We start from the raw sequence: 12,306 nt of genomic DNA on the forward strand, positions 1-12,306 counted from the left end.
AATAACATCAGCTATTTTGAACTAGTTGTTTGCTAAGTAATGTGCTTCCCCCCATTATTGCTACTTGAACCTGAAGAAAGGAGGAATTGTGTAATTCAGTGGGGAGACCTTGGAACCAGAATATTATTTACTTGGGAAAGACTGCATATGTTCATTTTCAAACATTCCTATCCTCAATGGGAATTTAATTACAAAATTACCTACTATAAACTCCGACCATCTCTGCATTGCAATATAGCTTAATCTCTCTTGCAATGAATAGTTGTGAGGAAAACGGACTTGCTTTTAGGCAGAGTGCAGCTCTTTAAAACAGAGGCTTTGGAGTTCTATACCACACCTTGGTTTTGTGTCCTGATTCTAAAACTCTCTGGATTTGTGAGTTTGGGGAGGTTATTTAACTTCTCTAAGGCTCCTTCCTCAGTGTTCTTATCTGTAATGTGGGGATGATGATGCTTACTTCAGCACATTATTGGACAAAACATGAGACAATATTTAAAGCACTAACCAAAGGGCTCAACACACGGCAAGTATCACTTTTTTAAGATGATAATATCAACATTTTCAAAATAACATCAAACATTTTTTAAATAATTCTTTGGCCCAGTGATAATAAATGAGATATCAAATTACTTAATGCACCAACCATTTAAATCGTATTTTCATTTTCATTTCATTTCATTCATTCTTTATATGACAGTTTATTTTTATCACAATATCTTAAAATAAATTTAAAGTTACATTTAAGTACTAAAATCTCTATCACGTAGCTTGTAAATAGTCTATAGGTATAATGAGGAGAAAAAAAAATCAGGGACAAATGTATGAATGTCATTACTTATATAGAGAATGTGAAATTCTACTAAATCTTCTAGAATGTAGTTACTATCCTACCTCAGAGATTCACTCTTTGTTGTGTGAGTCAATGACATGGAAGGCTGGCACTCATTTCTCTGAGTACACAGGGGCACATAAAGAAATCAAGTCCTTGGATAAATAATGCCACAGAAAAATATGGCAATATATAAGTGAATGCTCAAAAAGAGAAACCTCTGGAGACAAGAATTAATGTTCTACCCTGAACATTGTGTTTGTTCTGCATTGGTTTAGTCATTTTTGGCTGCCACAAAATTTGAAACTATGAAAAAAAAAGTGTGGTTTCTTTTTTTCATGTTGTATGAAAGAGTGTGGAATCCCCTGGAAAGTATGTGCAATATCTATCAGGGATATTGTTGCTAGGGAACAAGAACACAAACAGAAGATTCAAGAAAGCCCTTCATTTGGCCCAAATCTCAAGGACTATTACAAATTGTGCAATATATGATTTGGGAAGGTCATAGCTGCTTGGGAGTTTTTTTTTTTTTTTTTTTTTTTCTTTTTATAACTGTTTCAAAGAGGAGCAATGGAAATAGAACTCAAACTTTTTCAAATAGTAGCGACATGGGAATTGGGATGTAAGACTCCTAAAAGGCCCTCACTTGGTTGCAAGAGTTAGAGCCAACATTAAATGAAGGTCAACTGTGTGTATGTGTATTTTCGGTTGTCAAGGAGGCAAATTATGTCAGGATTTACCTTTCCCACTCATTCTGAAAGGTCTGCATATGTTTAATGCTGCCTCTGATTACTAGGACCTCGCTGGAAAGGTTCTGAAGACAATGCAAAAAGAGGTGCATGATTTTCTTAGTAAATTATTATCTCAATCTTACAAAAGTGAGTTAATTTATAAACAGATTGTTTAAAATTAGCATCTTCCATTAAGAGCTTCTTTGCAAAAAAGATATAAGTGAGAATTTGCCATAAATAAAAATCAGACACAGTATCACAATGTAGAAATCTATGCTTTGGTTCTACAGGAAGACTGTGTTCATTCAGTCTCATGCTTAAAGGTTTGCTGTGAGTATCACAAAGACAAAAGTTCAAAATATCAAACAAGCTGAAGAGGCCAGGATAGGCAGGATAGGATATAACATGTGTAAATGTGAAAGAAAGCCTAGTCAGTGTTTAGGGAAATAACTTTGAACTTAAACACAACTAATGTTTCCTAAAAACTTCTCTTTTACTTAAATTTCTATCCAAATGGGACAGGATTTCTTTATCTTATATCCCACCCTAAAGAATAAAACAATCACAGGAGTCCATGTTTTTACCCATTTATCTTCACCAAGAGATTGCTAACCGACTTACTGAACAGAAGGCACCTTCTTGATTGTCAAGGAGGCTACTTTAAAGGCAGACTAGGACAGGTGTTTTAACACTTCTCTCTCTGCGACATTTTATCTATCACCACCCAGCAGGAAGTGACTATGAAAGCAATTCGTCACCAGCAAGAGAAGGGCCTCTGTCTGACATGAGAACCAGAAGGTGTGATTCACATCCCAGCCTGGTGAGCGTGCCCTGGATCTTTGCTGACCACAATTCATAAAATCACTTTCACGGCGAACATCCTACATCCAGATTGTTGTGAATTTTTGCATCATGCAGAGGCAAGGCTCAGGACAGACAACAGGAAATAAAATCCAAGTTCTTGCAATGGTTCTGACCAATTGATCTCTGACAACCTGTTCTGCTTCAACTCCCTCATTCCCTGGAGCTCAGTGTTTCCCAAATGTTTGGTCATTATTGCCTTTCTAGGGAAACTTCCTAGATATATTTTCCCAAGTTCTCTTCCATGGGATGTTAACATTACACATATACTATATGTTATGTATGATACATATCTGTGCTTTATCCATTAAATACAAGATTTTTTTTTCACTCTCCCAAGAACCAATTTTCATGCCCTTGAGGTTGACATTAAGAACATGTGCTCCAGCTGAAATCCTTGCCCATTACAAAATTTTGGTGGTATATCCCAAGCCTCCCTGCTTCTACTTAGAAATGCCTCCCTCTCCTAGATATTTGTCTGACTGATCAATTCTTGTTCACTCTTTAAAACTCAGCTCAAGTATCAAAGCTGTCTGGAGAGACTCTCAAAGTCCCTCAGGCTATCCTCCATCTCCTCTGCTCCCACAGCATCATGGATTATGGACTTATTTCTACAGTTGGTTTACTTGTCTGTCTCCCCTATTAGATGACTAACTCCCTAAAGTCAAGGATGCTGTCTCTTTCTCTGTTATGGGCTGAGTTGTTTCTGCTAAAATTCATATATTGATGCCCTAAGCCCCAGTACCTAGAATGTGACCGTATTTGGACATAGGGCCATTATAGAGGTGATTACATCAAAATGAGGCCCCTAGGGTGGGCCCGTAATCCAATCTGACTGGTGCCCTTTTACGAAGAGGAAATTGGGATATGTGAAGACACCAGGATGTGTGCTCACAGAGAAAAGGTCATGTGAGGACATACAGCAGGGAGGCTACTGTCTGCAAGCAACCAGAGAGGCCTCAGGAGAAACGAAACCTGCCAACACCTTGATCTTGGACTTCAGGCCTCCAGAACAGTGAGAAATAAATTTCTGTTGTTTAAGCCACCCAGTCTGCTGCATGTTCTTATGGCTACTTGAGCAAACTAATACACTCTCTATACTCTCAACATCAAGCCCAGAACCTGGTAGTAGAAAAATAAATATGCTGGTTGGTTGGTTGGTAGGTTGAACAAATGAAAAATACGTTCTTGATAAATTCCTGCTTCCAGAGGCTACATGCAGTCACTATAACATGATGCACAATTGCAAACGATCTATTCTGTGGAGAGCAGGCCCAGAACCCCCCCAAAGGGCCAAGTTTATTCACCCTCACCCCGGAAGAGGGATGAGCCAGCATTCGCATATAAGGCAAATGGATAATGTTATTACAAAAGATAAAACCTTTGTCCTCAAAGGGTGAACCTCTCAGAAACCCCAGCACATATACTCTAAGTCATAAAAGGAATAGAAATTACCAATGAGAAGGAATTCCCCTGAAAGACCAAAAGTAAACAAAGACAATTGAGAAGACCATGTGAGGGAAAGAGAAGTAGACAGAAGGTCTAAAAGAAACATTGCTGACCTCCTGGAGGTTCTTTGCCAGGGCTCTAAAATTATATTTTTTTAAAAATATACTCAAGTATATACTCAAGTAAGTACTCAAGAGGGGACTGGCTCACGTTCAAACCAAGCCAGCCATGGAGAAGGGGAGCCATGTTCTCCCCAGCTGATTCCCCTCAAGGCTTGAGAAATCTCGTTAACAGCTAAAAAGAAGGCAAAATGGAACCAGCCCCCATTCAAGAGGCTGATGTCATCTATCTCACCAAAGAAAAGGCCACACTTTCCTTTGTGAAAACCCAGGGTGACATCACCTCCCGATCACATGCCACTTAGCCCTTCCCCGGCTATTCCCAGCTCAGGGGTGCTCTCCCTTTGCAAATGTCACTCTTTCACTCACAAAGCTCCTTGACCTTGTTTGTATGCTGGATCCCACTGCCTATAAAAGAAGGCCTCTGGGAGGGACGGCCAGAAGAGGCGAGGGGTGTGCACAGCCAACCGGGAGGGAGGCCTCTATTCACACAGCTTGCAGAGAGTTCTCTATTCCCTTCAGCAACCCAGATGGAGGCCCCCAAGGCTGAATTCAGCCCCTGGACAATGCTGTCAACACTGAATACTGTGAACCCTTTAGCCAGGCAGGGCAACTGTGGCCATTTCTTTCTTTCCAGAGTGGGATTCTCTTTGATGGTTTGCATAAAGGCGAGGCAGTGCGGTTTAATCTCACATCTACAGAGCCTCTTTAAAAATGGGCCCACAAATAAAGCCTGATTGTATATCCATGTTCTCAAAGCAAATAGAAGATTTGTGCAGTTGACAAAGAAGCACATTTTGAAAACAGGCTTATTTATTAATTGGCAAAATAAATGAAGTGTGGGGCGGGGGGCGGGGGTGTGGATTCTCCCTCAGCAGCAATGCTCAGGAAATGATACCAGTGTAGATTCTGAATTCTCAGTGAAGAGCTTCTTGGAGTTCTTACTGCACAGTTTGGAAAAGAGCTAGGGGGTGGGGGATGAGCACCTTAAATTAGATATCTCGAATGAAAAGAGGCTACAGGTTTAAAGGCGCTTCCTTCCGGCCAGGGAAAGAAAAGCAGCATCAGTGTTAGAGTCAGGCTGGGTGTCCTGGGCCCTGGCCTGGAGGGTCTGTGCACAGATGAGCTTCTTGAAATACCTTCACCTACACATGTGCACAAACACGTGTACTCAACAATATGCCTACTATACTGTCACACGGAGACCAGTTGTTTAATGTGTTTTGGATTTTGTCTTTGTTTTGTATTTATTTACATTTTGTGTTTTAGTTTGTATTTTGAATCCCGCCACATGGCATGTGGCTTCAGTGCTTTAAAGTCCTACTAGAACTGCTCTCCCTGAAATCTCAAGGGTTTAGGGGAAAGAGAGGGTGTGGCCCCTATCCCTGCCTGAGCCCCTAACTGTGAGTGACCTGAGTGACCAGAACGCTCTGGCTGTTACAGCTCAGCTCGCGACCTTGGACCCCAGCCACACTGGGTTTGGGGTGCCTCATACTTACCCTGCTGTCTCCCACCACAGGGGCCTTCTTCTACCGGAAATCCTTTTCCTTCTCCTATTTGCCTATGTAATTCCTGCCTATTCCTAGATTTTAGTTCAAAGGTCCTATTCTCATGCAGGACTTCTCTGACCTCATGTCTAGATCAAATTCCCTTTTATGAGCTCCCATGGTCCTTATCACACTTCTGACTTTATGTTGACTTGTGAGCATATTGCTTGGTGGCTATTTCTCAAAGACACCCAGTGGAGCTCTATAAAACCAGGAACCAGGCCTGTGGGTGGGAGTCACACCCCGGCCCCAGCCCTAGCACAGTACCCAGCCCTAAACAACTCCTCAGTATCTGTGGAATGAACACACGGGTGACTATGAAATCAGATTTATGTCTTCGGTCCATCTCTGCTGGGTAAGAAGTGGGAGAGCCTCTCCTATCAAAGACCTCTTCTCTGACCCTAGTCTTTTCTGTTGGCCCCACTCCCCAGACTACCTCAAGTTAAAGATCAAGTCAAAATGCAGAGTAGAAACTCTGTGTATATGAAGCATTGCATAACTGTAGTATATGATAGTTAATTTTGCACAGATCTACACCACTAACAATCCCCTTCCAGAAGGTTCTTCCCAGGTGTAATTTATATATAGTGGGCAGCACAGAGTTAAAAAAAAGTTCTGGTCCCATATGGCAAAATTTTGTTTTACAACTCTGATTCCAAGCTTAGCAAGTTGTCACCAATTGGGAGAAAGTTGTGAAATAGTAAACAGGAAAAGAGAATAGACAGAGAGTGTCTTTGACTCTCCCAAAGAAAGACAGATTCCAAATAGAACTGGTAGAAAAAAATTTTCCCAAAACAAACTCAGAGCTTTCAGCAGAGGATTCAGCCACGTCTAGCATGTTGGTTGAAAGAATCTAGTGATACAGTAATCCAGTCTAGCCAATAATGACCATAAAATCGTACTCCTTAGTGTGGCCTTGCAGGTAGGATAGCTAGAACAACCTGGAAGGGAGAGGAAGGAACCCACCGAGAAGAAAGGTATTAACCAGCAACAGCAAAATCACTGCTCCTAAAACCCTCCATCCTAAACACATGGCAGAATTACTTAGGGAGATTTTTTTTAATTAGCCATTGTCAAGGTCCCACCGAAGACGAACTGAATCCTGTCTCTGAAGGCTGAACCCGGTACATGGGTTCTCTTTACAACTCCCACGAAATTCTAATGTGTATCTAGGGCTGGGGACCTCTTCCCTAGGCCCTGAGTCTCCACCTCCTGGTTAGCATTTCTTCCTTTCCATCCTTCTGTCTCGCGTGAAAGTTTTCCTCCCCTTTGGATCTTTCGGAAGCAATAAAGTTTTCTTACAGAAGCCCCAGCTCGTATCCTCCTGACATCAAAAGAGTGAGGATATTATTCTGCTCTTAGTACAGTGCGCCCTTGGAGCACCTTAGAAGCTTTCTCTAGTCTCCAGAGATGCTGTCTTTCTCCTATTTTATGTCTTCAGCCTTAACATCTGCTCTCACCTTGCTCCTCAAAGTGTGGTCTACAGAGTAGCACCATCAGCAGTCCCTGGGAGCTTTTTAGAAATTCATTTAGGATTCATGGGCCTTACCTCAGGCCCCTGTATCAGACTCTGTATTTTAACATGCAGTGATTCACATGCATGTGAAAGTCTGAGAAACGCTGTTCTGGAAAATATCCACAGCCCTTGAAAATCTGGGTCATTTCTCAAGGTGTTCCTGTGTCTTCTAGGTTTTTTCGCACTCTTCTCTGGTTGCCTTAGAATCACGCCATCTCTGAATCACAGAATACTAGAGATGGACTGTATTATACAGATAAATCAATCCAGTCCCTTCACTTAACAAGTCAATAAATTTACATTTCAAGGTTAAATCCACCCCCTCGGTGAAGAGAACAGGCCAGAACTCCCACAGGCTTAATTATCATAGCTCGTTCACTTTGTGAATTCCTAATCTGTATTTCAAGCTATAAGTAGCTCTGTGGATTACCACTGAATATTTTTAAATACTGAAGGCCCCATACTTGTATTTTAACAGAAATACACCCAGTCTCCAGCTCATGTTAACAGAACATCTAACACTCTTAAGTATACAGTAAGGGTATTCACTTCTGTACAGTGCTAAGATTCATATAATAAAAGGACTATGATTTTAACAACCCTCAAGAGTCAACCACAATCCACGTTTATGTGTGCTCGCCTTGGGCTCACCCCTGATTCGGACAGTAGGGCCACTAACGTTTAGCTATCTCTGTGTGATAATATTCCAATTCCACTTCTCTTTCAAATTGACTGAAACAGACCAGCGAGTCCTAAGACCTTGGTTGTAATAGTCACAAGGACTGTATTTGTTAGGTGTGGATCCCTTTAGGAGTCCTACGATAATAGTCACAAGGACTGTATTTGTTAGGTGTGGATCCCTTTAGGAGAGTGGTTAATAGTCACAAGGACTGTATTTGTTAGGTGTGGATCCCTTTAGGAGAGTGGTTCTCAAACTTGAATCACCAGGGAGACTAGTTAAGATGTGGATTATCAGGCTTCCGTAGGTCTGGGAGGGGGCCTCAGAATGTGCACTTCTCACAAGTTCCGGGTGATGTTGATACTGCTCTTGGGTGACCGTATTTTGAGAACCACTGCTCTGGGGCCTCCTCTCATTAGACTGGGCCACATGAGGTCAATCTCCAAGTTCTGGAACTCTCATTAAACATGAATGCTCATCCTCAGAGGAATGATTATCTCTATGTGCTTTCTGAACCACCAGTTCATAGGTGGGTGCTGACATGCCCCGACTCTGTTTGGCAGGTACAACACACACCCCGGCTGAGTGTGAGTTCTCTACTCCTGTCCCCCTCTCAGCCCAGTGCCCCCCCTTCTCTCCCAGAGTGACTCCCATCCTTGCCCTTTTATCCTTTTATCCCTCCCACCCCCCATCATTCCTTCTCTGCTATGTCAGAATAAGCCTTGAATCTCATTCCACTCCACTCCCCTGGGAGACTCTAATGCCACCTGGCTTGCCACACCCAGCTGTAGGTTTTACCCCACTAGAAACTTCACTCTGCTCCTTGGCAATTTATTGTTCTCTTTGGCAATTTATTGTTGCAAAGATGTCAGTAGCTATTCACGGCCCATCCTCTCTTAACCCTACCCAGATTAGCTCTCCCAGAGCCACCAATGACTGAGGAAACGGTCCAAGGCCTAGCACCAGCTTACTGCCCATGTTCCAGTATTCATAGGTGGGATTGGTTCCAAAGAGAGAATTGGGAAAGGAATAATTCTTAGTCAAACAGCAACTATCAAATACAACGAAGATCAGCACGGGGCTTACCGTGAATGAACCACTGCATCTGAAATCCTTTCTCATGGTGACTGACCCCATCGGTGTAGAACAGCACTTGAAGCTTGGAGCCTGTGGTGCTCCCTGCGGGTGGCATATCTGCTCCACAGTAGCGCCCGATCCGCCGGGGGCCGTCATGGAGCTGAAATCAAGGAGAAACTTCCCAACGTGAGAGACTTCACATGGCTTGTCACATGGAAAAAAAAAAGCAGAGTCTGCTCATGTAGCAAAAGCTGCTTCTTGGCTGAAAGGTTGAGGGTAAATCTGCTGAGATGGTTTGAGCACAGGAGGCTTCACATAAGCATTAAAAATAGACAAATATATAGAGAGAGTTTTATGGGTGATTCCTAAGCCCAATAAAGCTGGAAACCCAAATATTAATGTTTGGTTTTAGGTCAGCCTAGTAAGTTCCCTCGAAAGTGTAAATCCAGGCACAGAATAAGGAAATGGTGGCCCGGATGAGATGTGTTCACACATTAATGACACATGAGAGACGTTCAGTGAATATCAGTCTTATAGTTGTAAGATGTACAAATTTTTAAATAAATACTAACTATAAAAATTTAGACATTTTAGAAAGCTATGTAAAAGGTAAATACGAAAATTAATCCCACTGAAGATAACCACTCTTAATATTCTGTTAATACCAGAACTTTCTCTTACCAACATTTTTTTTTCGTTTGCTTATATATGTACATATACACACATGAGTCCAGGTGTATATGTGTGTGTATAAATTCAGGCTACACATTTAATTGTGTTCCCAGTTTTTCTCTAAGTATGTCACTCAATAGTCTATGTAAACATTTTTAATGGTGGCGTAAAATGCTACTAATACTGTGTTGTAGTTCATTGAGGACATTTCCAATTTTTTTGCCAATATGAGTATTTGTTTGATATTTTAAATGTCCCTCAGGAAAGATTCCTGTAAGGGGAATGAATCAGAGAGTATCATCTTTTATGGCTCTTGATATATATCATTAAATCTCTTACCAGAAAGTTTATACCAATGTACCCCCCACTAGTACTTTACTGAAATGGTTCTTACAGGGGACCTTGGCAATCACGACTGCTATTATTTTTAAAGCTGGTGCTGATAGGAAAATTTTTTTGGTTTTATAATTGTCTTAATTTATGTTACTTTGAGGTTGAAGGTTTTTCACGCTTACTAGGCATTTATATTTCTTCCCCTGGAACTTTTCTGCTGAGGTCTTTGCCCACTTTCCCACTAAACTATTTGTACATCCTGTCATGCACCATTTATCTGCCTCATTAATTTCATCAGATACATACCTCTAAACTAAAAAAAATAATAATAAGCTTCTCTGCCATATCTCTCCAATCAAGAAATAATGATAGTTGAAAAAGATCGGCTCCTCGTTACTCAAGCTATTGTATTTTCTTTTAATCCACTAATGTCTACATTGCTGTCTACTTTGTTCTAGTTACCCTTGGAATGAACAGTCCATCACAACAAAATTGAAAATATTCAATTGTAGACTTATGGATTTCCTTGATTATTCTGTTATAGAGCATACATATGTAAGAGTATGTGTGAGTTCATGTGTTTGCATGTGTCTGTAGGTAAATGTATAATCTGGTTTTAATACATTCCAAATTGACAAAATTATTATTATTTTAAAAATCTATTCATTTAATTTGAGAGAGAGAGAGAGTGCGTGTGAATGGGGGAGGGTAGAGGGAGAGGGAGAGACAGAGGAGAGAAGCAGACTTCCCGCTGAGAGCTGGACCCAGGGCTGGATCCCTGGATCCCAGGATGCTGAGATAATGACCTGAGCCAAAATCAAGAGTGAGACACTTAACGGACCAAGTCACCCAGGTGCCCCAACCAAATTGTTTTTATTTACTGAAATATTATGATATAAAATAGTGTTTTAAACATATTGGTTGAAGCATGGAAAAAACTTTATCATCAAATTCTACAAAGCACCCCCATGGAGCCTTCCCTAATCCCTATAGCCAGTCATAAATTAGTTTTCCTTTGAAACCCCTCCACTTTTTACTTGTGCTTCTTTGTAGAAATGGTCACATTCCTTTGTATTCTAGTTACAGGCATGTGTGTCTTATCTCCCCTACTGATTATGAGTTTCCTTAGAGCCTGGACCACCTCTCCCAGTCTCCTCTGCCTCGTAAGTCAAGGGCAGATTCCCAGTACATCTTCAATGAATGAACACAATGGTTTCCCCTACAACTGCATTTATTTCGATGGGAATTAATCTGCACTATTACTTGAATCCTGCATAGTTAGATACATATTAAGGTCTTACAGTCCTAAATTTCAGCATGTTCCTTGTAGGCAACAAAGAGTCTGGATCCTTTGTGGCTGCTCTGTAGAAGGGGGTCGGGGATCAGGCAGGGCCTTGTTCAAGGTCATAATAAATTACAGATTTCTAAATCTTGGCCTGTCTCATTGAGTTCTCAAAACTAGCTGCTCATCAGGTATCCATGTTTGTGATATTTGGGGGAAGTTCAGCAGAGAAAGTGGGAAACTCAGAAGTCCGTTATATAACTCACCCTTAGGTAGTAAACCTCAGCGTTTTAAGCGAATGAATAAAGAGGAAGTTTATTTTTCAGGATTATCACTTCAGCTTCCTTTTGATTTTTTACTACTACTGCTGCTTTGATGAGGTATATTTATTAGCAAGTGTCTGTCTAGATAGTTGACAGAAGCCATAATGAGGCAGCAAAAATGAGGGAAAGAACAAAGCAACACAGAAAGAAAACGGGACAACAAAAAAATCCTTCCCTTCTGATGGCAGGTCCCCCCATCTCAGGCAGGGTGTGGACGTGGGGGAGGAGGGCCATGCTGCACTCTGTTTACTCCTAAGTTACTGCATCGCCTTAGGATATTTATCCTAGCTTCAGAGTTTTGTTTTGTTTTGTTTTGTTTTGTTTTTTATTAACTCCAGTGTACCAATTCCAATTCAAAACTAATTAATACAAAAATAAACATACTGTTCCCAAGCAGAGGTATAATAAGCAAGAAACACTCTACTATTTTCCACTCCAGAAGGCTCATTCTTAACTTTGGGTTGTAGTTCGGTGACCAAAACTTTAATTATTTCATCTTTATGCAACAAAACACAAGGTAAGATTTCTCTATAACCATAATTGCTCTAAGCTTGATGGATCTTCTGAAACGGTTGTAGTGACATTTTGAGGAACTGCCTTCTAGATTCTACACAAGGTCATAAGCAGTACAGTATTTTTGCTTCCCCAGCTCAGCAAGGTTAAGAAACCTGACATTTTCACATAACTTGGAGGGGATTTTTTTTTTTCTTCCTTCCGGATAGGATTACCTCATTGAAGGAGAGCTCCTGAATCCCAGTCTTTCTTAAATAACACATTGTGAATGGGATGGGGGGTGGGGCGGGGGCAAAGGGAGCGGGTTTGGGGGGAACACTGATGAATGACAATTAGTCTCTTTTAGCCTTTGGAGGGGAGAGAGTGATGCATTGA

General features: G+C 41.2%; 1 protein-coding gene across 1 annotated transcript in view; it reads right to left on the minus strand.

Moving 5' to 3' along the window:
• CUBN (cubilin) overlaps window positions 1-12,306 on the minus strand; it is a 264,380-nt gene that overhangs the window by 157,756 nt on the left and 94,318 nt on the right. Inside the window, exon 28 of the mRNA XM_032425570.1 lies at window positions 8,818-8,968. Coding sequence (XP_032281461.1) covers window positions 8,818-8,968 — 151 coding nt within the window. The remainder of the gene's footprint in view (window positions 1-8,817; window positions 8,969-12,306) is intronic.

This window comes from Phoca vitulina, unplaced genomic scaffold (genome assembly GCF_004348235.1).
Source record: "Phoca vitulina isolate PV1807 unplaced genomic scaffold, GSC_HSeal_1.0 scaffold33, whole genome shotgun sequence".
Taxonomy (NCBI): domain Eukaryota; kingdom Metazoa; phylum Chordata; class Mammalia; order Carnivora; family Phocidae; genus Phoca; species Phoca vitulina.